Here is a 23,714-nt window from a genome sequence, read left to right on the forward strand (position 1 = left end):
GTTTAATGTATTACATAAGCGCTGAAGTTCTGTTGCTAATAGGCATGAGCTGACATTGATGGACGAAAGAGTTTTACATGGGCGTGGTGCGTCGTATTAAAATTCTAAAAATACTGTAGGAAAGCCCTGAGGGCGTGACGGGACACAAGTGGAGGATCTTGGCAATGGGAATTGTGATGTCTCCGAAATAGTTGACATTGTAGACGAGTTTAGCTGGCAAGCATTTCCGCGTAAATCGTGTAGTAAGATGCTGTTAACACTTCGTTAAAGTGCACTAAGTGGTTTTAAAATAGTGAGGTTATAGCGTCCAGAGGATATGATAAACAATCTAATCCTTGATGTAATTGGTTGTTTTTGACGCATGTTTTGACTTATTTATACAGTTGACCCATAGTATAAGTGCTAACATATTATGTTTGCAGAATAATGAAAGTAAAACTGTAATAATTTGACATTCAAATAAACAGAATATTTAGCATGCCTCGCTTCACCTACCTAATAATTTAGAACGAAGTATCTAGGTTTCTACAAACGATCGATAAATTGTCTGTCAAACCGCATCGCCTCGTCGTTTTCCATTTAAACGCATGCATTTTTAAACGTATAACGGTGTATTTTAGTGACTCGTAATGTAAATACTTACTTAAAGGTTTTATGGTAATGCTTTATTTCCATTAAAGAAGAGTTGAGATTGGATTAACGAATAAAATTGCCAAATCCAATATTTTAATCTTCTCCCTTAACCCTCTTCCGAGTTATCAGTTAATTAATATTTATTAGCGAAATATTTCGCATTAGAGACAATGAGTAGGTATAAAAAAATCTGGCTGATCACCAAAAATGTCACGGGATGACGACTTACAGGGTTCAACACCGTTACGATGTGATAAACAAAGCCGATGAGTATGAAGGTGCCACGTTTCTATGCTATGAGTCGACATTAATAGTATTGATTGACTTGTATTGAGGCGCGGCAACAATTCGACAATATTAATTACTTAAAGATTCTTCACTAATGAAAGAATGAACTTATCATGTTTCTAATCAATCACAAATTGCATGTCAATCGCTGTGGTGTGGCTATCATTCCTATCGTAATTGGTTTGTCTAAATTATTTAATTATTAGATTAAGAGATTCTGATGCTACGGTTTAAGCATTTCCTCTTACGGCTAGAGAAAATGCAAATGCACAAATTTGAATCACGCTTGAACGAAGAGGTTACTAGGGTGCTTGTTGTACTTTTTCATCGACACAACCAGCCTACAAGAAGCGGTGGTGGCAGCTGATTTTAACCGTTGGTTGCCTTATATAAATTGAATAGTTAATTAGGTATAATCATTTAACAGATGACCGTTAGTTAATTCTTCTAATTCTAAAAATCATTGATCATTACATAAATATAATCTACTAATAATCATCATTGGATTGGGATCTGTGATTTTATTTCTGGAATTATCACATGAGTTCGATTCTAGAAATAAAATCATCATTTTCTTCGAGTGTTATACAGTTTATGATCCGTCAGTTATATCACGTGAATGTCTGTTGCTGACCGTAGCTATGAAAATATATGTGACGTCATCACGTTCATCGGAAATAACGTAAAAAATGCAACTGTCTGGTTAAATATTGATTTGTAAAATGATAAAAAGAACACAATATAAAAAGCCAAACTAGATGAAAATAGTGAAACGATAGAATGCTGATATCAAAAGAGGATATTACAAACGTTAAAACTCTTCCCGTAGATTTCTCTGCTGATACTTCCTATATACATAACATTAATTCAAAGTTAAAATTAATTCCTGCATCCGCAATTCCTGTTACTCACAAAACTCTCAGTTCATCAAAGAACGTGTGATATCATAAAAAGCATATGACATTTAAAATAGATTATTATTATATTATTGCGGATCGCATTAGTGGTTCCTGTTTCCAGAACATTAAACGCCAGAAGATTAGTTTATTCAGCTTTGTGATCTCATATTAGATGTTTATTCTGATTCTCAAACACACACAGACTGGAAATTGTAAGCTATGAAATGACTGGAGTGGATCAATCATGAGTTATTAATATAACTATTGATGTTGCGAAACTTGAATGAATTGTTTACTTGACGAATATCGTGCTGAGGTAATCTGCGAGCTATTCGTTCTCGGCATGTCGTTGATAACTTTCCAGATTTAATTTTCTAGATCTGGGGAACTGCTTCTACTACGCGCAGTGAGATCGTGCAAATGGTTTGGAACAGCGTGGCGTGGAACTCTATACCATTACAGTTAAGTTAAAGTGGAGTGGCGAAGCATGGGCGCGGAACCGTTGGTTTCCGCACCCTAAGGATAGAAACGGAATCCTATTATTGAGAGCCTGCTGTTTATCCGTCTCTCTGTAAATTCGTCACCAGGCTGTATTTCGTGAACCGTGAAAAATATGAGGGTGGGTAGGCACAAATTTATTAGTCATCTTTAGCCTATTTATTCTGAACTCTCAGTGTCACGAGTCCTACACGCACTTGACCATTTTTTCAAGAGTTTATAAAATCGCTTTATCTACAAATAGAATTCTGTGCTAGGCTTAGCTAAACACAGCCCAAAAGTCCTTTAACTTCTCAGCCAAGCAAACAACATTGTCATAACAAACCACTTCATCTATACATACTGACAAAACTCTATTTTCTGAAGCTTACGAAATCGGAAACTAAAAGCTATAAATTAAATGAAAATTAGAAGTTTATTTGCGTCTTCATATTACACAATCTTTAATAAAATACGATATACCAAAAATAACAAGTGTGTTATAAATTCGAGTATTCGTGTGTTACTAGTTGTAGTCTAATGCCTGTGTCAGTTACGAAGACTGATTGCGTGCGAAAATACGTAACAATAGTTTTACTCGATTATTCTCGATACACGTCCCGTGACATGTCTGGTCCGTTTGCCAAAAATCTATAAAAAATGGTCGCGAGTAAACGACCCTTTCATTAAAAGTATTTACGACTTGTCAATATGTTAGTGTTGGTTAGAAAGAATTTGGTAGGGAGATTTAATATTTGATTAATTAAAAAAAGATACAATATGAATAACAGCAGCATAAAGATTAAACTTCAATCAGGTAGGTATGTAGTCGATCATTGTGAATTGTGTCGGAATACTAAACTTACATAAACAAGATATATATTACCAGCAAAAAGAAGAATATAAACTATAAATGCTAGAGCCGCAACTACAGTGTATTTAATGATGCTTTGAACGTTTTTAGGCTTTGCTTTGAAAACGCTTAAATACAGTGTATTCGATATGAGTAAAGTCTTAGCCCAACTTTGACAAAAACGTATGAAGCACTTCACTTACTATTTATTCAACAACGGTGTACCCACGCCTACTATTTTCTATAGGATAGTTACAGACCCAATTGCAGTCCTAAATCATAAGCTGACGCGGCGTTACCGTCGCAAGTAGACCCGATAAATACCTACGCGAAAACACTCACGACGCATACGTAAAGTTATGAATCCGCCTAACAAAAGTTATGTTACTTAACTTAGCACCTGTTAACATAAGGATCTTCATAACAGGCACCTACTAACAAACTTAAAAGCGTCGTAAAATTCTCCTTACGTTCTACAGAAGGCGAATTTTATGGAAGGCCAAGGTTTATCTGGTCTTTACTTTGAGGTTACGATTATTGTTATTACCTAATAACCAATATAAATTTTACTGTGGGAATCCCACGGTCCACTAAATCTCGAAGTTAGTTATGGGTGAGCTGCATTTACACAAAGCAGTCTGTAGGCTAAAAGGTGTCAAGGGTGTACAAACATTTTCATGTATGACAGTAAACATTTGGGTAGCTAATTCTTGCGTAGCAGAACTAAATAATAAATTAAGTTTCATATACGATTTCGAGAATCGGCATCTAATCAATTAAATATAAAAAGGTAGGCCTAGCAGTTGCACAATTACAAGTTGGTAAAAATACCTTTATCACCATACATTTTTGTTACCCTGGATATTCCAAAATTTCAATAACTAGACCTTTTTTCATTCGGGAAATCATGAAGTGATGCCTGCCATTTTGGGTTGAGCGGAAGTCTGATTTTTACTGACTAAAACCCATGTTCCTTCTTTTGCCTTTTGTACGCCGGGGCCGCGGTAACCTTTTCGTTCAATCGCACTCATCAGAATCATTCGGATCGGTTTCGGCAATTTCAGTTCATTTTTTAAGGTGCTTGGTGCTTGCTTGGCAGAACTGAAGGTTAGACCAAATAGCTTCTTTAATTACTTGCATTTGTGTAGTGTAGTTGACACCATAAACGCCCACACATCAAAGACTTTCGTCGCCACTTCCTCAATTTATGAGATATTTAATCACTAACATTAGTACAACTATTCGTAACGGCTAGAGTCGCCTGTTTTATGTTAAGTCTTAACAAATTACTTCGATGTTTATGTATCACGTTTAACGGCTGCAATTTAGTTTGATATCTGAAGTTCACATGTATGTTCAAAGGAATAATTAATAGAAAAAAAGTGGTCACTAGTACAGTGCCCAATTTTATTTGCTTTCCATCTACAATTTTAAATAGGCGCAATTTCCGATTGTTGTTTTAAGTTGAAGTGAAATTGAAACACTTTAGTCAGATTGGTTCACTTTGATAGTATTCCGAATGCTAATGCACCTATTTAATAAATAAATTAATACCAAACAATTTCCAACAATTTTCTTTCAGGACTCAAAATTTATCCGAATACTTTATAAATATAAGATAAAAGCAGTACCTTAAAGATGTTTTACGAATATTACTCGTACGAATGGATTAATGAGCATGAGCAATTGTTGTTTGTGTCACCATAATTTCGTCTAGATGTATATTAAATGAAACGCATAGGTACTTTACTAAAATATAAAACTGTTATCTAGGTAAAGAGAAGCAGTATTTATTACACAAGACACAAAACTCTAGGTTCGTCCGCTTATTTTGATAACTAATCAAAACACGATGTGAGGAAAATAAAAATAGACTTATGTTTCATATAGGGCGTTGTTTTGAAACGCTGTCCATTGGCAACAACAAGACAATATTTATCACTTATGTAATCATTTGTATACACTTTGTAATTTTTGCCAAAAATAAAGTTCTAAGACTTCTAAGTAATAATAAAACATTGACAATAGCGTTGAAACTCGTACATTATCTTCAGTAATCAGATATATCAATCAAACTTGTTTTCAATCGCAGGTGGGCAAATACGTCATGCGGCTGTCCTTTTTTATGACTGTCTAAAAAAAGGAGTGAACATATTTGCACTACATCCGTGCAATTATTTAATCCACAATGCGTAAAACGATTTAGATGTATGGTATCTTTATAAAATTAAAAAGTCTTTTAAAAAAAGGAATACTGCTCACTTTACTTTTTTAATGATGTTCTTAGTTCGATCAACTTTTCTAGCGCATATTTCATTAATTAATCTTTAACGGTAAGTTACTTCATTAACTGTTACTATAACACAATCGTCAATCATCAATTAGAAGTTTAAATGTATTCTGGTATAATCCGTCGCTATAAATGTCATAATTCAATTAACATGAACGTTATCCGTAACATCGTTATGTCACAGATGTTGTAATTACGTTCTTAATAAAATTCATCTCGACTTTAATTTCGTAAATATAAATACATACGTTTATAAAACGAATTATCTAGAATAGAATGTTTCTATTTCTAATCAGTATCTTTGGCGGTGGAACTTTTAAATGATCTGAATCTAAATGTTACGGAGCTTTGCCAACTGTCGACCATGAGCAACGTCTAACAATGTTCCGACCTCTAGAGTATATAAATTTTGCACAACAATTTACAAATATCACAAAATTTATTTCTATCTATCCATTCATGACAACTATATTGTATTAATACGACTGAACTTGTTACTCCAGATTATAAATCTTCTTTAGGTTACCGGTGAATCGTTGAAAAATGTATAAATACTAAGCTTATTTAATCACGAATGCTAGGACAATTATTTTAAATTGTGTAATAAAGGGTTATTTCTTTTATTACAATTGCTGAGATCTGTATCACTCACTTTAAAGGTGTCCGATTGTTCGCTGAGACTTATCGGAGGTCGAATCGGAGGGACTCCGATGCAGCAATCACAACACGCCATTGTTACAACTAAATGTTATCACACTATAAAATGCACAATATTCTTTAAAATAAAACCGTTGGATATTGCAAAACCATTGCGAAATCGACTTGAGACCACGGTTTTTGTTAAGTTCACTACACTTTTCAGGGTTCACAATGATCCTCGAGTGAATGGACCGTTCCCGTTAATCGTCTTGGCCGAGACACTTTGGCGTACTTTGCTAGTATCTCGTCACTTTCGCTAGACACTTTTGGGTACTGACAGGAGAGCAGCGGGCAGGGCTGCCCGTGGTACAATGAGTTAAAAATATCGCTCAAAGATGCGCTCTGCCAACTCGAGATCGTCGGCAGTTGGTATTAGGACAACTCGAACTTTGATACCGCAATAAAGAGGAATACCCTGGCGTCATCATTTTATATACCTTTATGTTATATTTCTAAATTATTTCCAGAGTGCTATGAATGATAATTTGGCGTTTTAATCTTTGTTGACAACGAATGTCTTTCAATTAATTTTCCTTAATGCATGTCTTTATGTTAAATGACTTTGCTTATTATTGTTAGATACACTATCCATTGCGGATTATAATTCATTTTATCACCGTCTGGTAGTAATACTTGTTTATCGATCATCGACCTCACTAATACAATGAAACAAATAAGGCCAAGTTTATCGGTCGTAATCAAGATATTATTTTATTAGATTCATATTTATTCCTGTTTATGATCTATTTAAAATCTATCTATCTTTACCAAAACGGGTAATTTTAAACGGGTTCTTTTCTTTTACCTTTGGTATCCAAAACATAAACATAGGAATATAGCTCTAAACGATTGAGCAAAAAAAGTATGAACTTGGCCTTGTTTGTCAAATGGAAACACAAATAATACTCCTAACACAGTCAATATCTTATCGCAATACTCAAAAATATCTCGAAACGTTTCTAACCTATTACTTCTTTGACACGTATCATTTATCTGCTATCTGTCGCTGAAAGTATTGAAAAACAAAAGAAAACAGCCTAGAGCATTTTAAAGGGCCCGTGATGGACTACTTTCAATCTTAAATATTACTTAGGGAAAAAAGTTCCAGAGACAAGTTTAAGAGCGAGCTAATCCAGTACATCAAAATTTTGTAATGTCTTGCGCATCCCGATTCAGAGATAGTTAACACTCTCAAAACATGGATTGTCTAAATTCAAAAAATAAAGACAAAAAAGTGCGTAATAATTCGACATGAGTAGAAAGAACAATATGAATGTTCCTAGCAAATACCATGTAGGTGCATGTAGGCTACTATGTAGATCGTACTCACTGTCTCTAGCAGGCTCTGTTCGTGGAGTGTGACGAGTGGCTTCTCAGGTTTCGGCCTCGTGCTGAGGTAGAAGGCGGAGGCGGCGGCGACGCCGGTCAGCGCCAGCGCACCAGCCGAACCACCCACCATCCATAGGTACTGGTCGATTTCGCTCACTAGACAAGAAAACAATACAGTTAATGGGACAATCTGCCTGATATTTATTGCTCTTTGGTACGTTGGTACGTATCGAGAGGTTTTCGTCTCCAGCCAAGTGACATCTCTATAATCTTTATAACACGTAACTTATCGAAACGAAATGTAATTTTAACCCATTTGTGCATTTTCTATCGATGATGCTGGTGGATAATACAAATTCATACAGTCTCCACTCTTTTTGAGGAAACAAGAAGGAAGGAGGCTACAGTCACTAATGGTAGTGGCCATCCACAAACGCTGTAATTTGTAAGCGCAGGAAATATCGACATACAAGATGTTTAACGCTCATTCTATATATGAGACATGCATGGATCCAATAATAGGGTATTAATAGGGTGGCATTATTGTTATAATGGTTCCAAATGGAGGACAATCCCGAGTTGAAATTAAAACGACGTATTTCAACACCTGAATAGTAATAAAATGCAGCGAAAATAAACATAATCATAAAATTGATACGTTCCTCATTTTATTACTGTTTTATTTCTCAAAACATAACCTCATTCTTCAGCTGGTTAACAAAATGAAAATTTAAGACTCTACTCATAATCGCTTAATTTTAGAAACATAATTATTCAGCTACGGAAAAAATATTCCTTCAGTGAAAAGTAACGTTATTAATTATATTTCCTTGTTTCCATGTTCAATTACCTCAATAGAATTGTTATAACTCTGATAGGTGTACCATTAATCATAGGCTCGATTACAAGTTCATTTCGCAAGATTGATTGTTGACACCTAATTTGCAGTTAACAACAAAGTTAATGGACCATAGTTCTGTGTTAAAAAGTATTAATTACTATTTTGAAATATTAAATATTCCATTAAAAAAGTGGTGTCATAAACTATTGAGCATTGTACGTAAGAATCTGGAGAAGACACGTAATTAATCAGACGAAAAAAAATAGATGTTCATTGCATGAGCAAACAATCCGTCAGGATACCGATTAATAAATCGTTAAATCCAAATAAGGTGATATGATAATGGCAACCCAATAAAACGTGAACAAAAGAGCTATCTGAGCAACTGGTACTTTCGATAATGACCTGCCAGTAACGGCCTTCCCTGTCAATCTCGACGCCGCTAATGAAGATTGAAGAATTCTTTTTAAAAAGAATCCTTGAGGCGGAAAAAGTAGTACTTGAAGGATATATTTAATTATAACCGTTTGGCATTACAGAAATATTGAATTTTAAATGGCAGCGAGTAAGGGTTTGGGGCACGCTGAACTGTCTGCTCTTAGATTATGGGTGGTACGGATGCTTCTTTGCATACGTCGGTATTATGTTCCGTCGCATAAGGAAATGTCAAGAAAACAACTTTCATGCGACCGAGCGACTAGTAGTTCCTGAACTATAAACCGCGCGCACAGTCTAGCCAGTTTAGAAAGTGGAAACTGGGGAGCGTGCACATTTGCACAGACGATGCATTAGCGCATAGATTTCTCGGGATTCTCTCGCGCTTTCCACTGACATACTTTTACGGCGGCACTTATTTGTTATTTCACTATAAATACGCATCATGAGTTCTCATTAGAACTTTGTTAAACTGGAATTTTAATTGAAGATGTCTGTTTAGGTAAGTTTAAATGATTACTTAGTAATAAGTTATCTAAAGTAAATCAAGTCCAAAATTAGGGACAGGGTTATATGAATCGCAAAAGTCAATGTCGTAATCAACGTTTCAATCATTAGAAGGGCTCAAATTATTTGAAGGCAACGTTTAAGGTCGCATTGTTGGCCTCGATACCTTGTCGCTGGTACAGCTAAATGTACTCGGGGATTTCAAAAGTTAGAACCTTGGTGATCTAATTTCCCCTCATTGAGCATTCAAAGGGCGTAACAAGCATGACGGCCCTTCAAGGGGCCCTTAGTCTTCCACCGATGCAAACCGGTAATCTCATTTCTATTGTTCTATTTTGTATGCGGTTTTTTGAGTGAAGTGCCGTTTATTTGTTTAAAAAAATATAATCACAGGCCTTTAATACAGAATCGTAAGACACGATTATTTCATGAATTCGAATTGAATAAATATATACCAGTGTAACACAATAATGAAGATAATTGTCAGTCCACAGTCACACGTCCTGTGGTAATTTGTTTATAATTGAGTAAGTATTGAATGGTTACAATTATTGACAGTGCATTTAAATGGCACAAAAAAGTTAAAACATCAACTTGCACTTACAACTGTTGCATTGGTTCCACCAGATAGTCTTTTCTCGTGTGTTTGCTTCAGTCTTCTTATTTTCAGTCTTCTTTAGTTTTTTCTGTATTTTGTGACACTTTTCCTTAACACTAAACTCAGTCTTAGGGGCACCCATGTTATTGTTCACTTTGTCCTTTTTGACTTGAAAACCAAACTTTCCGCTTCCCATTTTTAGTTTTAGCACTTATCGTTCACATGAGCACAGGTACCTATAGGCACATAATCCTCTGCGCAGGCGCCTAGGGCATGGCTGGCGTCGGCTGTATTGTTTAAAATGTTGAAATTATGAGTGTACTATATAAGTACACGGTCGCCACTCGAGTGTCGTAAAGATATTCGATATCGAATTATTTTGTTGCGGAATGAAACGGAATCCATAAAACTAAAAGGTTTTATAGAGTTATCTCGAGGAGGCTTTGGCCTTGCAGGGTTCATTAACACTACCCGGTCGATAATAACTAAAATGTAATCAAGCTTGTGATTCCATCGGTTTCTTATCTATTTGACTCACTCATTGAACTGATTACATTAATAGTGAAATTTTTATAATCGGGAACAAAGAAATTTCACGTTCCTACGTAATACTTTCACAATTCCTAGAAATAGCGAGATAAAGCATCTTTTACGGATACAATTATGTTTATTGGAGATATTTTCTACGCTAAGAGAAGCACGACCCTTATACAGGGTAAAAAATACCTATTATACGGTTTTAACTATGAATGTAGAGTTCGGCGTTAAATTCTTTGATTGCAACTTTGTTGTAAGTACCAAATGGTACGTTGTCGTCGTGATTCGATAGTTAGTAGTATTTCTGAGAATCTTAATAGGCACTCAACTTAAGTAGGTACAAAACAGTGGAATATTAACAGCTGAGTGGTAATAAACAATTAATGTTTATTCGTTCAAGAGTAATTGTTGTACAATACAGGTGATACGGAATACGGAAGGGCCTAAAATGATTGTATCTTGTAATAAATATGCCTTCAAGCTTAATAAAAGATAAATCGTTGAAGTATAATAATAACGTGTAAACGTCTAGAGAAATTAAATTAATAATGTATTAATAACATGAGTTTGACAGTAGAGTATGTTATTAAAATGTTCTAATTAATCATCTAGCATAACTTAGCGTTTTCTTGGCAAGGTACACTTGGAATAAGTTCATAAAAGTTACAGACGATAGGTGATTGACGGGTCAATTATTTTCAGATACCAATTATAAGATAGCCTAAGAGTTTAAAATTCATTCAATGTATGCTAATCTTAGAAATAATAATTTTGGACGCGATCTTAGAAACTACTTGTTCAAATTGTAAAATTATATTTCTATTGGATTTATAGCCCTTTTTTGAGATATTCTGCAGTCAGCCTGAGTGCATGTTTTGACTGTTTTAGTCCGAAAGTCTTACTGATTAAACCGCCGCTACCGAGGCAGGGAGTTTTTGCAAACCTTACCAAAAGGGCTTTGACTATTTTACCAAAATATTTTGTAGATACATTCGAAAGTTATAACCTACGCCACACTCCCAACATACTGTAATCAATTACAGTAAAAACAAAGGTAAAACCGAAGTGTTTAATAACATCTAAATTAGTGCACAGAAAACCCGACTTCAGAACACAAGTACTTTGATTATCTGCAAGTTAATTAACGTGAGCACATAAAACTTACTGAGTTAAAAATATGATTGTGAATGTGTGATTATTAACAATAAATATTAACACGACCCAGTTAAAAATGTTTTACTGCATTTTAATATTGAACCTATAAAGGAACGTCATAAGTCTCCGCCAAACTTAACGCCAACCCGAAAGTATATTTATTTATCGTGATTTTACTTGACAAAAGATTAAGTTTTACAAGCTCGCGGTACGATAATTTAATACGGTATAAACTTCATTTTTAGTTAGCCATAACCACTTTTTGTGTCTGTTGTACTTACTTGAACTGATCATTTTTTATGTTAAATAACAAATATTTCCTTGAGAGTACGGTTCTGATAAAAAGCTAAGTACGCATAAAACGTTTTTGTACGTACTTTGCAGAATAATCTAGATACCTAGTACTCTTCAAATACTGAATACATACATATATTGAATATGGGGTGTATGATCGTGACATATTCCTCATTCACATCGGACAATCAAGCTTCTAATCCCAATACTACATGCAAGGAGCGTGCTGACCTAATATAATGAAAACACTGCTTACTCTGTGTAAAGGTACCACCTACCTTAGTAGTACGTACAAACATTCAACTAGATTTCGTAATGATATGATCCGTCCGGCGTTCATTAGCTACCTATTCTACTCACAGTTTACCGATTCCTACGAACAAGTTTGGTCAACACCGATACAGGAACAAAGCGCTCCATTATAATTAATAATTGGTCCGTTGTTAAGTCCGCTTATAAGCAATATTTCATCTAGCAACTGACGCAAACTATTTGCACTGAAACTAGAAATACAATCGACAATACGCATAAGTCGTCGATATTATTACATCCCTTGATATGACAAGTGTTTTGGAAATAGACGAAGTAGCAAGGAAGGTAAGTATACCAGTTATATGTTTACAATAAAACAAATTTAACGTTTTACAACGCCATCTAGTCTTAAACTAAGCAAAGCTGGTTTTATAAGTACTGGACTACAAATAAACATGCTTATGCATTTCTAAATACAATATATAGATCGATAACAGCCAGATACAAAACAAATCATCATCAGCTCATCACAAACAATAGAATAATACTCGTGATAATCACTTAAACGTGTTAGACGGATACATCTATCTGTATTTAAATGTATCGCGTGAGCATTGCCAAATATAGCCCTAGGTTTCTCAACACTACATTGTAATAGTCGAGGAATTAAACGCACAATCATCTCGTCATGAGTAGTGATGTAGCGTCCACGTGTGCCACAGCTCCCGGAATCGAAATGAAAACCAGAGCCAGCCAGATGGTGGAAATTGTGACATGTGATAGGTAGTTCGGCCGTATGATTCACGAACAAATTCATTAAGTAAACATTAATTATTTATTATGAATAGTCCGTCTTATATTTGAACACAGCTGTCCAGTTAATTGAAAATAAATGCTGTTTACTTTAGTATAGAGAACGCGAAGTGATTCAATAGGGATTAGTGAGCTGTCAGGTGTTTCCGCTATCGGCACATTCACACCTAACGGTAACTCTGACATTTTGATCTGGTTCACGAAACAATAAAATTATACGCCTGTCATCGAAACTTGTTATACCGTAGGCCTATTCAAGTGTCATCACCCTCAATTATTAGCAACCTTAATAATCTGCATCGATGTCAGAGTAGCGCCAGTGGGGCCAATGAACATAATCGATGTGTAGAGCATTGTCATGTCCACAATTGCAGCTCAAATACACGACAATCAGACGAATTCATCAATAGTATTAGATGGGGAAATAAAACACGGGTTCGACGAACTCGGAACGCAGCGTGTTTTGATAAGGTCGCCAATTCGCCATCCGCCGAATTTTTTTCCGAGAGAATCGCAGTTACAGTTAAAAAAGCGCTAAGCGGTCAAACTCGGACCGTTTTAATTACTTCATAGTCACGTACTCGTAGTAAAATATTACCGTTAGTGGAAAGTGATATGACAAACCGGACGTGGTTCGATATTGGATCTCTGTTTTTTTTTCTCAAAAGCTCGGTATAATGGCGTGCAGCGTTTTAGTATTATTTATGTGAGGTATGGAGTTTTAATATTAGGCAGCAATATCCGCATATATCCGCTCTCTAAATCAAAACAAACATTTCCTCGTGGTAAATGCGTAATTAGTTTGTTTACCATTTTTATTGTCGTCCGTATAACTTCTACGCGTCGATCGGTACTGTTTAAATGCAAATCGAACTATCACCATTCTATTCGCGGCGGACCAGGTACACTCGAGTACAAAATTGAAAAAATAAAGTTGAAGTAAAACTCGATGTTTAAATTACTGTTTATTGCAAACAGTTACATACTCATCTATATAATTGATATCGTATTACATTACAACAAATATAAAATTGAGAAAAAAATAGTTTCGTATGATAGAATCTGTTAATCGGGGAACTATTGAAAAGTCATTGACTGCGTATATATTTACAGTTGTCAATCAAGATACGGGTTTGGTTGGATTCGATTCTAATTGATATTAAATAAGTTTTAAAAAGGCGTATTTTATAAATGTGTATAGTTATTAGACGATTTGCTTAGTCGTTGTAATGGCCAGTCTTTTTTTAAGAATTAAATATATTTTTTTTGCTCAAGGCATTACGCAAGCAGGTACCAATGTACGAACACGAATGCACTTCCTAGGCGTTGCGCCCGCGCATACGAAACGAGACACCCACGGTAAGTGAGTCACGTCCACACGCGCCTCCGGCCCTACTTTACTATTGCACATACATTATGTACGATCAGCAACGAAAGTCGCTGAACAAAGTCATATCACAAACTACCATAAGTGGCCTACGTACTATAAATATACCTATATATACTACCTAACCTAAAATACTGGTATATTTCAGATTTGCATTAGTTACCCCGTTTTAAAGTTACTTTGCTCGAATAGGCAAATACTAACTTATTTCAATTTGCTCAGTTAAAATGTGACAGTGTCCACAGTCTTTTCTTGCTGACTGTACAAGCAAAGACAATAATGATGTTTATTGTAGAGACTTCATCGTTCAAATGACAGGATTAAATGACTACAGGATGTCTTTACTGTTTCGTAGAACGTTTAGGGCTAATATTAGCACGACTTAAATGTTGTACCAACTTTGTATGGCACTGCAACTTTATTTATAATTCAAGTGTCAGCTACAAAGGGTTTTGATTATTTGAACCTTCAGATGTGAATAATAATTAATTTTAAATATTGCAAAAATACTCCTTCTAAAGTTTGTATGTATGGATGTTTGTTCCTCTTTCACGCAAAAACCACTAAACGGATTTAGACGAAACTTGGTACAACTAAAGTTTATAACCAGGATTACCACATAGAATAGTTTTATCCCGACTTTATGTTCAGGTTGGGCCTTTTTTTGATTCGTAGCTGTTGGCCCTTGGGCGATAGCTAGTCAAGGATACATCAAGCAACGAGCGTAATTTAATGTTTTAAGTTTAAGGTTAAGCGTTCGTAAAATGGTTCGAACTTTTTGCAGTGCGATTACTTATAGTTCCCTTTAGTCGGTATAACCACTAACCTTCGAATTTCTTACTGACATCGAGCTGGCTTTAGATAATTTATCTTCGTTACGCAGGACGTCGTGATGACTGAATAGCTACGTTGCAATTTCTTTGGCAATGCTCAAGGCCTATGACGGCTTTGACATGAATTAATTAGTAATAATAAGAGCAGTTCACTCGCCAAGCCGTCATTATATTTATGGGGGCGTGGAAGTTAAATACTTAGCATTCGAGTCTCGATAGAATGCGGACATAGCTGTTTATAGGGATTTTTACGTAATATAAACTATTAATACTAAAATGGACTAGAGATCGATGAACCATCTTATACAATATGCAATTGACATGATAATATATTGCTAGTATACGGAACGACACAAAACCTATTTAGGTAAAGCATTCAGAAGATAATCCAGCATTAATATGAAGTTAAGGCGCTTTATCTTATTCTAGTCCGACGTAACATCGCGTGACTAAAGGAGCAACATCAATCAAACGCTATCATTACTCTTAAGTCCATTCTTAGACATCAGACCGTTGGTCTGCTGCATATATTCAGTTCCCTTTTCCTCAAATAGAGCATGGCTTAGGTTTTTTATTCGTTTTCCTTGTGATGCAAGCAGGTGTGCACTAACGAGCCGGCCAGTACCATTTGGCCCTAATGTCGATCGACCCTTTCCCATCTCGCTCCAACTTGCACCGATCTTATATAAACTTTGCAGTCGTCGCGACAAATATCAAATGTGTGGATTACGAAACGAATTGATCAAGTTCATAGTCATTGCCAAGTTGCATAAGTGGTTAACATTAAACAATAAAATAATAGATTATTTCGTCATAAGTTTCAGTGAAAATATTTTAACTTTTCTTCGCCTTCGCTTTTCTAAGTTCCTAGGATAATTAGATTCATTCGCGTAACGTGAATATGCATAGGATACAGTTTACAGCGAGACAACAAAGATCTCTTCACAGCGCTGGTGACCCACAAACGCATAATAGCTATCGAATTTCTACCATAGCTAGAGCATGTCGAGATCGATGACTCTACAATAACAATTTTACGCAATATACCTACACACAATAAACATAACTCAAATTGTGCTGAATTATTAAATAAAATAACATTACAATCGTAGATACATTGCAAATAGATTCACTATAAAAATGTTTACATTACGATACTGTTCATCCTACCACGATATAACGAATTGTTTTTGTTTTGGACCGAGCCTGCTAAACGTGAGACTATAATACAAACCGTATAAACGAGCCAACGCGATGCAATCAACCGCATGACGTACGTAGTAACAATAAAAACAATGACAAATTTAAGCCAACATGCAGAAATAAAGAGAACACCAAACAGAAAACACGACAACAAACATTACGACATTCGAGCGGCGTACATACACTGTCTCTATACACTTTACCTATAAATTTGTAAACACTCAAAGTTTGGGTTATCGCGACTCGGTAATCGGTAATCGTCACTAGTATCGAGTAGTCGAGCTGGGTCGGTATCGCGGTAAGCGCGTGCGCAGGCTTGTATGCGCGGCCGTTGCGCCGGCCGTCCGTTGCGACAATGCGCTTCCATGTTGCCGTGTGCTGCCTCCCCCAGTCTCACCAATTGCCTAGCCACCTCTCTCTTTTGAGTTGTCACGGGTCGGGCCAATGGTAGGCACACGGGCCCACACTTTGCTATCTTTCATCAATGTTGAAAGCAATGTTTAAGTTTAGTGTAAAGGGTGGTATTAAATAAATAAAATTTACGTTGAATACCTAAAAAACAATTAACTCAAGCTTGCCAATTTGTTTGAAATTATATAAAATACTGAAAATAAACCTAGTTACTTATGAGGTAACCTTTTCAAAAGTAATAGTTCAGTACATATTCTTTGCGTGTTTAAACTCATATGAAATCAGAGGTGAAATAGAGCGCACAAGTATGCAAAACATTGTTGAGATGGTTCGATTGAAATGTAAATTATGTTCACACCTATAAAGTAAGACGCAATTAAAAGTAATAAAGGAATTTCCGATACGTTCTTGTACTGAATTATTGTAAAATAAATCCAGATAATACTGCTTTATCGCCAATATTTCAGAGCTCTTGGTCGTAACTTGAACGTATTAAATCCTTTATTTAAATTTTCTGATGAAAAGCTACTCATGCGTACTTCAAAACTAAATTAATGGAAAGAAATTTATTATTGGAAGATATAGTATGAACTAAGTACACCGTACATGCAAGTGCTGAACCTGGACCTTCCATCGTACTGGACGAGATTGCTGGTCATTATAATTATAGGTCCTTGATACTTCATTTATGGAGAAATTGTATAGTAATAGTTTTAGATCCGTTTATAACTTGACGACCAGTTCATTATATGTCATGTAATTTGGAACTCTAGGCCTAAAAATTTCAGGATTGCTTCGGGGATAAAGTACTCTAATTTTCTGCCTGGAAATACCACTATAATACCGGACGCAAAATGAATAGTTGACGCTTAATCATCCAGCAAATTGTAAAGCTGTATAGCGTTACGTTTGTTTAGTTTGGGTTCACCACAAGGCACAGTCCTTTAACCGTTATTCAATTTCGCCATACTTAACACATAGTTAATTTGGAATATTATATGTAGCTCGTTTGTATGCATAAGGAGATAGAAAGATGTGTTTAAAATGTATGATTGCTATAATTTTCGATGGAAACCAAGTCAAGCAACGGTAATGATATTGTATGCCTTAACTATTACAAGACTACTGACATGAGGTGAAGAAAAACAGTCAGAAAACTCCAATCAGGTTTCATTAACCCGCAAATGAGCAAACACGCTCTGTGATGCTCGTTTACTCTCAACGTAAAATAAAACTTTCTGAAGACTCATGAAGGGAAGAATCTTTTTCAGTGGTACAGACTACTTAGTACATTACGACAAATAAAAACCATTTGGTGAGCATAAATTCGTACTAAAAAGACATTCCAGCAAACTAACCACGCTAAGTAACTAAGCAGGTTTAACGAACGCCAAACCGCAACAATGACGCACAGCCTTCTATATTTTTCATAACGACTTACAAGTAACAATAAATTATTACACAAATACACGAAATTAGTATGTGCATCTATCTTTAAATAATGAAAGGAGTCACTCCGATAACACTAACAACATTCGTGTTTGCATTAGGTGCATATTTGTAAATCGTTTACTAATAAATATTTATAATTCATCAACAGCCTAATATTTTCCTAAATATACCTATTGGTCTTACCGGGTGAAGCTCAGTACCAGTGTTTTACAAGGAGCGACTATCTGACCTCCCAGCCCAGTAACCTGGCTACCAGCTTCTAACTAACCGGCGTTATAATAAAAACTGAGACCCACAACTTAACGAGCCTTAAAAAACAATGAGATCGTTACAACGTAGATGATCATCCATCCACAGAAAGAGCGTATCAAGTGTAGCTTAACCACGCGGTTATATGAAGTTGTAGTTAAGCCACGAGCTCCTCTATCAATATGTATAACTATAAGTCATCAATTTATGATACCTACTTCCTTTGGAGTCAATAAACACGCAACTCTTACGAAATACTTCGCATATATTGACATAAGCATTAACCGTGTCAATGCAGTAAAACAAACAGACATGCAGTTTGCAAGGGCGTCGAAATAGACCGAACATATTGGCAGATTTGGTGTTAATTTGTTTACTGGTGTTTAAAATACATGACTGATGTGTTTTCCATCTCCTTAGATTTTGCAATATCATATATTAAATGGAATAGATAATGAAAGAAGGCTTTTGAGGCAATTGAATGCTTGAACAGGGCCTACAAATTATCAGGCAAGGCAGTTCAGTAAAATGCAAAGCAATAGTCGTTTTTAATGGATTGATGAAATGCCAAATGTTAAAAATGCAACGATTCATTGGAGATATGTTTCTTTTATACCTCTTAAATGAATCTTTGTTGCTTTGTGTTGTTGTTGGTGTACGAATAATGTAACATGTAGTTACTATAACAGCGTAGAAATAAAATAATTCACAGATCGCGACGATAATTTAGTTCAAAGAAATAAAAATAAAAACAAGTTTAAAAAAATATGTAAAAACTTATTGCTTATTGTTTTGGAATGCGCCGAGAATTCTAGAATAATCTGATTGATTTGCTGACTGTAATGAGGGCATAAATTACGATGTGTCGAGCAAAATAAAGGAAGGCAAACCGCCAAAAATGTTGGCGAAAATAGAGAGATAATTGTTCAGTGTTTAATCAATAGGGCTAACAAAAATTCTGCATTTTTTTGAGTTACAATGACTAGACGTTCAATTGAGTATAATCATAATGAGAAGGTCGTATATTATCAGTTTATACCCTGGTATAATCATAATGGTGAAAAGCAAAAAAAAATTAAAGTAACTGTGAGAGTTTATCAATCTCTACTGAAAGAGTCAAATAATAACTGGAAAAGGAGAATTTGCATACATAAAAAAAAAACAATTATACAACCTCCTAAATCCTCTCTTTTAATCCTCATAATCTTATAAGAAATATAGTCACTATCAGCATCAATCGTTATTGAAACGCCCACGACCAGCACTGAAATATTATGATTTGCAGGTGTGAAAGCGTAACAGCTCACGACCTGACATAGGGCGGCATCTCTCTTCCACAATCCCAACATTACTTTAGGACGTGGAAGTGAGCTCACTGTTTTGTTTGACTGAGTATCAAAGCTACCCTCTTAATCCCATTACCTTAGGCTACCTTTCATCTCGTACTTACATAATTTTCTTTCATGTTCGTAAAGCTGTGAACATGTTTAGCAATCTCCTGTATTTATTAAACTAAGTCGTTTTGATCGCTTCATTTATGGGATACTGTGTAACCCAATAAAATGGACCGTTGGAATCAGATAGGACGTAGTTCCATGGAAATGCCTTGAGACTGTCTGAGAGGTTAACGTAGTCCGCGATATAGACGAAAACAAGGCAAAGAAAATCGTTGTTTTGTTTTTAATATATTCTGCACAGAATAGAGAGGTGTGGAAGAGAAAGAAGGAGGCCTTTGCCCAGCAGTGGGATCAAAAGCAGGCTATTTAAAAAAAAATCTTAATGTTTTTGAAGTTCTTGCCAGCCCTAATCGGGGTCGTATAGAGTAAATCTGCAAATCTTATGCAGTGTGTAAACAGTTTGGCGCAACGCCGCGTCGCGTCGTCGAGACGGGGACTAGGTATCCAACTCTAAATCGCAAGGCTAACATGAGCGGTGCTTTTCAAAGACTTCATCTACTACACGTTTCACTGATACATTTAAGGGACCTACACATACTGATCTGAGGGCACGGCAGTGCCCCTGCCAAGTCTCGAGCAAAACGGGCACGGCCGTACCATCTTTTCTCGAAGCGATTCGCGGCTGTTTCGCCCCCCCTGTATCTTCGACGTGGACAAAGCTAGGAGTTTAGCTTTTCGGGGAATAATAGTAGGCATTAGAACAAGCTTAAGTTCGAAATTACATGCCAATTGAATTAATGGTTTAGGAGTTACGGTCGATCAAAGTTACACCATTTTGTCACTCACTGACTCACTGACTCACTGACTCACTGACAGATCATCAAAAATCTAAGGTACTTCTAGCAGACTTAGAAACTTCAAATTTTGCACCAAGATAGGTCCTTAGCCACATATAAAGGAAAAATTATAAAAACATTAAAAAATAATATGCCATAGAAAACAATTTTATATTTGCGGTTTGGCAAGAACATTATGTATGGATTTTGACTGCATTGTTAACTTTGTTCGTTGTTTAAGTACCTATTCAATTGGATGAATACATACATAGAATAGAAAAGAATAATATAAATGTAATACACAGACTATCATTAATACAAATTAATACATAAAATTCATAATTCATTAAATTAATAAAGCTAAAACTCCATTGTATTGCGATAAATATTGTATGCGCGCTCGATAGATGGCGTTGTACGTGTCTGAATCGCGCTATGGTTTCGTTACAAAGCGCAGTCTAAGTAGTACTTCAGAATAATTCGATAATTTTCATTTGATAGCGCCACCTGTCTATGAAAAACCATTTCGAAACTAAAAAATATTGTAGTGATAATTGATATTCGGAGAACTTTACGTGTTATTTAGTTTAGTTTAGCTATAGTTTGTAAGTTAGTAGATATATATATGCATATATATATAAGTTTAAGCTTGTTTACATTAGAAGTAACGAAGTCTCAGAGAAGAAACAAAAGAGATAGAGATAGAGAATGGGTTCTAAGCAAAGCAGTAGCTGAAGTCCTAGAAATTATGACACCTAAAAAAAAAGAAAGAAATACACTTACAAAAAATAAATGAGATCCCACCAAAAACATTAAATGTAAAAAAATGCCAAGTCTCTCGATGCAGTCTTTCCATCGTAAAAAGTTTTGAGATCTCATAGAAGCCAAGTCCTATTCAAAATATTTTGTAGTTATAAATCAACATTTAGTAATTGTATCAATAGTTTTCTTTATATTATAATTATAGTGACTTGGCAATGAGCACAAATTAAAAGCTGCTTGATGCCTGGAATTATGTGCAAATGTTACTGACGAGACCAGTGATCAGATTATTTGTTATGTGTGAATCATGATGGTCACTACCGACTACATGCTCCAATACAATAATTAAGAATACCTTACGGGCCATCGCTTTATGAAAGTAAATGAATCGAGAGTACACTAAGACTGACTGCCGTTGCCGAAATTCGGTTGGGACGACACGGATAAACCAAAAGAAAATTAATTTTGTGATATTAATGTTTACGCATGCGGTGTGTGTAACTTTCAACTCCTACAAATATGCCGTTTTATTTGTTTCTTCTTGTGCTCATTGCCAAGTCACTATAATTATAATATAAAGAAAACTATTGATACAATTACTAAATGTTGATTTATAACTACAAAATATTTTGAATAGGACTTGGCTTCTATGAGATCTCAAAACTTTTTACGATGGAAAGACTGCATCGAGAGACTTGGCATTTTTTTACATTTAATGTTTTTGGTGGGATTTATTTATTCAACAACTATTTATGACAACAAATACTGGAGATATTTTATCCTGGGGGAAAACCGCCATGTCTTACAGTAATATTGTGAGTGAGAGACCGCTCTACGCCATGTATTGCACTAGTTGTTGTAATAACACTAGCTGATGCCCGCGACTTGGTCCCCGTGGGTAGAAGATATAAATTATGATTATACCTGCCCTGTTTTTTCACATTTTCCATTGTATCTTCGATCCTATTAGTCGCAGCGTGATGATTTAAAGCCTAAAGCCTTCCTCGATTAATGTTCTATTCAACACAAAAAGATTTTTTCAATTAGGACCAGTACTTCCTGAGATTAGCGCGTTCAAACAAACAAACTCTTCTATATTAGTATATTACTATAGAGTATAGATTACTTTAAGTCGTGGTGGTAGACCACCTGTATAATATTTTTATATTTTAAGTACATTTCAAGTCAAAACAAAAACAGAAAACGTTATTTTTTTCAAGTTCATCGACACGGACCTTCCTCAACTACCTACTTAAGATAATACAAAATATAATTCTGAACAGGAAGTCTATATAAATACCTAATTGATATGACGATATCATTTGCATAGCTGAGAGTATACTTTATAAATACTTGATACATTTAAACCAGAGCTTCCTTTTCTTAATTACACATTTAAATACCCTCTATAATTACTGTTCAACAATTATAGTCGAACGATTATGTTTAACTACAATTAATTTCAGTGATGATTTCGAAGTAATTATTTTTCAATTTTAAATTACTTCTACAGATATTTTGTTGAACATTTTCTTAAGGAAAGAACATCGAACTGAACAGTTACGGTATCCGAAATTCTTTATCCATATTAATACCGAATACAATTCGCAATACTAATCTCATAATAATCTAGCTGTAAATCTATACAACCTTCTCTAAAGAAATGGCAAATCGATATTAAAATGTAAAACGTTGGAGAATCGAATTTTATTGGCGCTACCCACACACTTAGTTTGACTGAAATTACAGTTCAGCAATAAAGCTATACCGCGGGAAATAAGCGTACCCGCAGGTGGTAGCAGAAAAATGAAAGACACGATTATAACTCCCCACAATAGTGTCATTAATCCTTTATGGGTTCCTCGACCCCAGTTCTCGAGTGATAGACAATGGTGGTAGTCGTGTTTGTGAGCTGAATTAATGCGTATGCACATGCAATGGGAAGCGGGACTCGACCAGCCTTGAACTTGTGCATGCACTTCTATGCAAGCGATGAATGCGAAAGCAGTCGCCATTTCTAGTCGGCACGTCATGTAATGCGTACGTAAAAGTCGACACGCAGGATTTTCCAACAAGGCGGACACAGAACGCACCTAATGCGTAGTGTGCGTTACACGGAGCCCCGCGCTCTCCGTGCTCCCATCTGTGCGACACCGTGTTCCCTGGCCGATAACACTGAAATATGTTAATTAAGCGTTGACGACGTACCCGAGTGCAATCGTCGGATAATCCCCCCGCTAACATTACAATAACAAATATTATAACTGTAGAATGTAGTCATAAA

General features: G+C 35.5%; 1 protein-coding gene across 5 annotated transcripts in view; it reads right to left on the reverse strand.

The window, feature by feature from the left end:
• The window catches only part of LOC113491865 (long-chain-fatty-acid--CoA ligase 5), a 51,103-nt gene that overhangs the window by 14,030 nt on the left and 13,359 nt on the right, over window positions 1-23,714 (reverse strand). For 2 of the 5 annotated variants that reach the window (XM_026869081.1, XM_026869072.1), the window contains exon 3: window positions 7,470-7,624. In XM_026869081.1, the coding sequence (XP_026724882.1) occupies window positions 7,470-7,624 (155 nt within the window). Of the gene's footprint in view, window positions 1-6,092; window positions 6,470-7,469; window positions 7,625-9,855; window positions 10,460-16,526; window positions 16,679-23,714 lie in introns of those variants that run through there. The other 3 variants (XM_026869056.1, XM_026869064.1, XM_026869089.1) reach the window with 3 other exon arrangements.

This window comes from Trichoplusia ni, chromosome 1 (genome assembly GCF_003590095.1).
Source record: "Trichoplusia ni isolate ovarian cell line Hi5 chromosome 1, tn1, whole genome shotgun sequence".
Lineage (NCBI taxonomy): Eukaryota > Metazoa > Arthropoda > Insecta > Lepidoptera > Noctuidae > Trichoplusia > Trichoplusia ni.